Source organism: Nannospalax galili, unplaced genomic scaffold (genome assembly GCF_000622305.1).
Source record: "Nannospalax galili isolate Female #2095 unplaced genomic scaffold, S.galili_v1.0 scaffold1678, whole genome shotgun sequence".
Classification (NCBI taxonomy): Eukaryota; Metazoa; Chordata; class Mammalia; order Rodentia; family Spalacidae; genus Nannospalax; species Nannospalax galili.
In genome coordinates this window covers 128,337-130,182 of record NW_008340844.1, presented here as the reverse complement: position 1 = coordinate 130,182, position 1,846 = coordinate 128,337, and the positions used below count along the sequence as shown (strand labels likewise).

Genomic DNA, 1,846 nt, shown 5'->3' with positions numbered 1-1,846 from the left:
TTTAAATTACAAAGCAGTTCATATTAGATATTATAAATGTATGTTTATATGAGAGCAGTGGTTACTTTCTAGGCAATTTATCACTGTCTAAGAGATTATGGTTGGTATATTTTTGACATGGAGTTGTTTACAATATTAGACAAATTCAGTCCTAATTCATCCTTGCTCAATCCTCATTTAATGAGGCTTATTTTATGGCTATACTGAGGAAAATTAGCAGGAAGAAAAGTGTCATGAGTGAAACAATGAGGATTTGTCAGAACATCACTCTACGGTCTTGGCATGATCATTTCTCCATCATTCATAAACTTTTTTGCCAGTTTACACTAAGGAAAACATTGATTATTTTAGAGTAGAGCACAACTAATGAATTTGCAGGATAGTCATATATCTGAGGAATTGACTCCATTAAAGTCACCATCAAATTATTTATAGATTTAAAAATTAAGTTATGTTATAACTAAATGTACATGGAATATAAAAATAATTTGGGTGATTTGTCTCACAATGCTATCAGCCTGGGAAAGATTTTTCTCAATGCCCCTGTAACATTTTTGTTTCTCAGGCTGTATATCAGGGGATTGAATGTTGGGGTCAAAATGGTATAGAAAAGAGAGAGGAGTTTGTCTGTTCCCTCATATGCATTGGACTTCGGCTGTAAATATGTGATACTGGCTGATCCATAAAATAAAAATACAACTATAATGTGGGAAGAACAGGTAGAAAATGCTTTGGTTCTTCCTGTGTTTGATGGTAACTTCAGGACGGTTGAGATGATTCTGCTATAGGACCCAAGGATCAACATGAAGGGAACAGTGACAATTAACACACCAAATATATAGACCACCATCTTATTCACAAAGATGTCCCCACAAGCCAGTTTGAGCAATGGGGGTATGTCACAGAAGAAGTGATTGAGTTTGTTAGACTTACAGAAGGGCAGAGACAAAATCTGGTATGTCTGCCCTACCTGTATGGGAATTCCAATGATCCAGGAGCCAACCACCAGCTGGTTACACACCTTATGGCTCATGACTAGAGAGTAGTGCAGAGGGTTGCATATAGCCACATAGCGGTCATAGGCCATCACAGCCAGGAGGAAGCATTCTGTGGTCCCCAGAATAAGGAAGAAACACATTTGCATAGCGCAAGCATAAAAAGAAATATTTCCTTTCATAGTATAAAGATCCATAAGCATTCTAGGCAGAGTGACAGACACATAGCAGATTTCAAGGAAGGAAAAGTTGCTGATGAAAAAATACATGGGAGTCTGCAGAGTGGGTTCTACCCTTGTGATGAGAATAACGAGTCCATTCCCCAGGACGATAATCACATAGATGAAGAGGAAGATTCCAAAGAGAAACCAGTGTAATTTGGGAACATCAGAAAATCCCAAGAGAACAAATTCCACAGGCACAGTCAGATTTATTTCTGTAATTTTCCATTTGTTTTCATTTGGTAGAGTCACGTTTCTTGACTGCATGTCCTCTTTTCAGATTTGATTTGTATATGCGTTTTGGTTTTTATAACTTCTAAGTTTCATTCCAAATGTTACAGTTGGTAACTGTGTGAATTCCTGTAAATCTGTGTGATTTCCTGTGAAATCAAGAACAATGGATTTCACTAAATACAAAATAAAATCAATTTTGTCAATAAAATCTTTCAAATGAATTGACCATGCTAGGCATGTGTTCTAATTGTACCAATAAAATCCGTAGAGCTATATATTTTTACTCAGATTCCTATCAAAAAGTTGTAATGTGCTTGTTTTGAAGTTCCACTGCAATACTTCTCTAGCCTCCCTGAACCCTGCTCAAGAAGAAAATAAGATTCAAAGAGTTCACAT

At 36.4% G+C, this 1,846-nt stretch overlaps 1 protein-coding gene across 1 annotated transcript; it reads right to left on the bottom strand.

The window, feature by feature from the left end:
• Positions 1-502: 502 nt before the first annotated feature.
• LOC103736329 (olfactory receptor 10AG1-like) lies at positions 503-1,483 on the bottom strand. The gene has a single exon (XM_008835812.1). The coding sequence runs from the start codon at positions 1,481-1,483 to the stop codon at positions 503-505; it is 981 nt and encodes a 326-aa protein (XP_008834034.1).
• Positions 1,484-1,846: the final 363 nt, after the last annotated feature.

What these genes read in the sequence shown, in the direction of transcription:
- LOC103736329 (XM_008835812.1), bottom strand. Translation starts at nt 1,483, where the DNA reads ATGCAGTCAAGAAACGTGACTCTACCAAATGAAAACAAATGGAAAATT.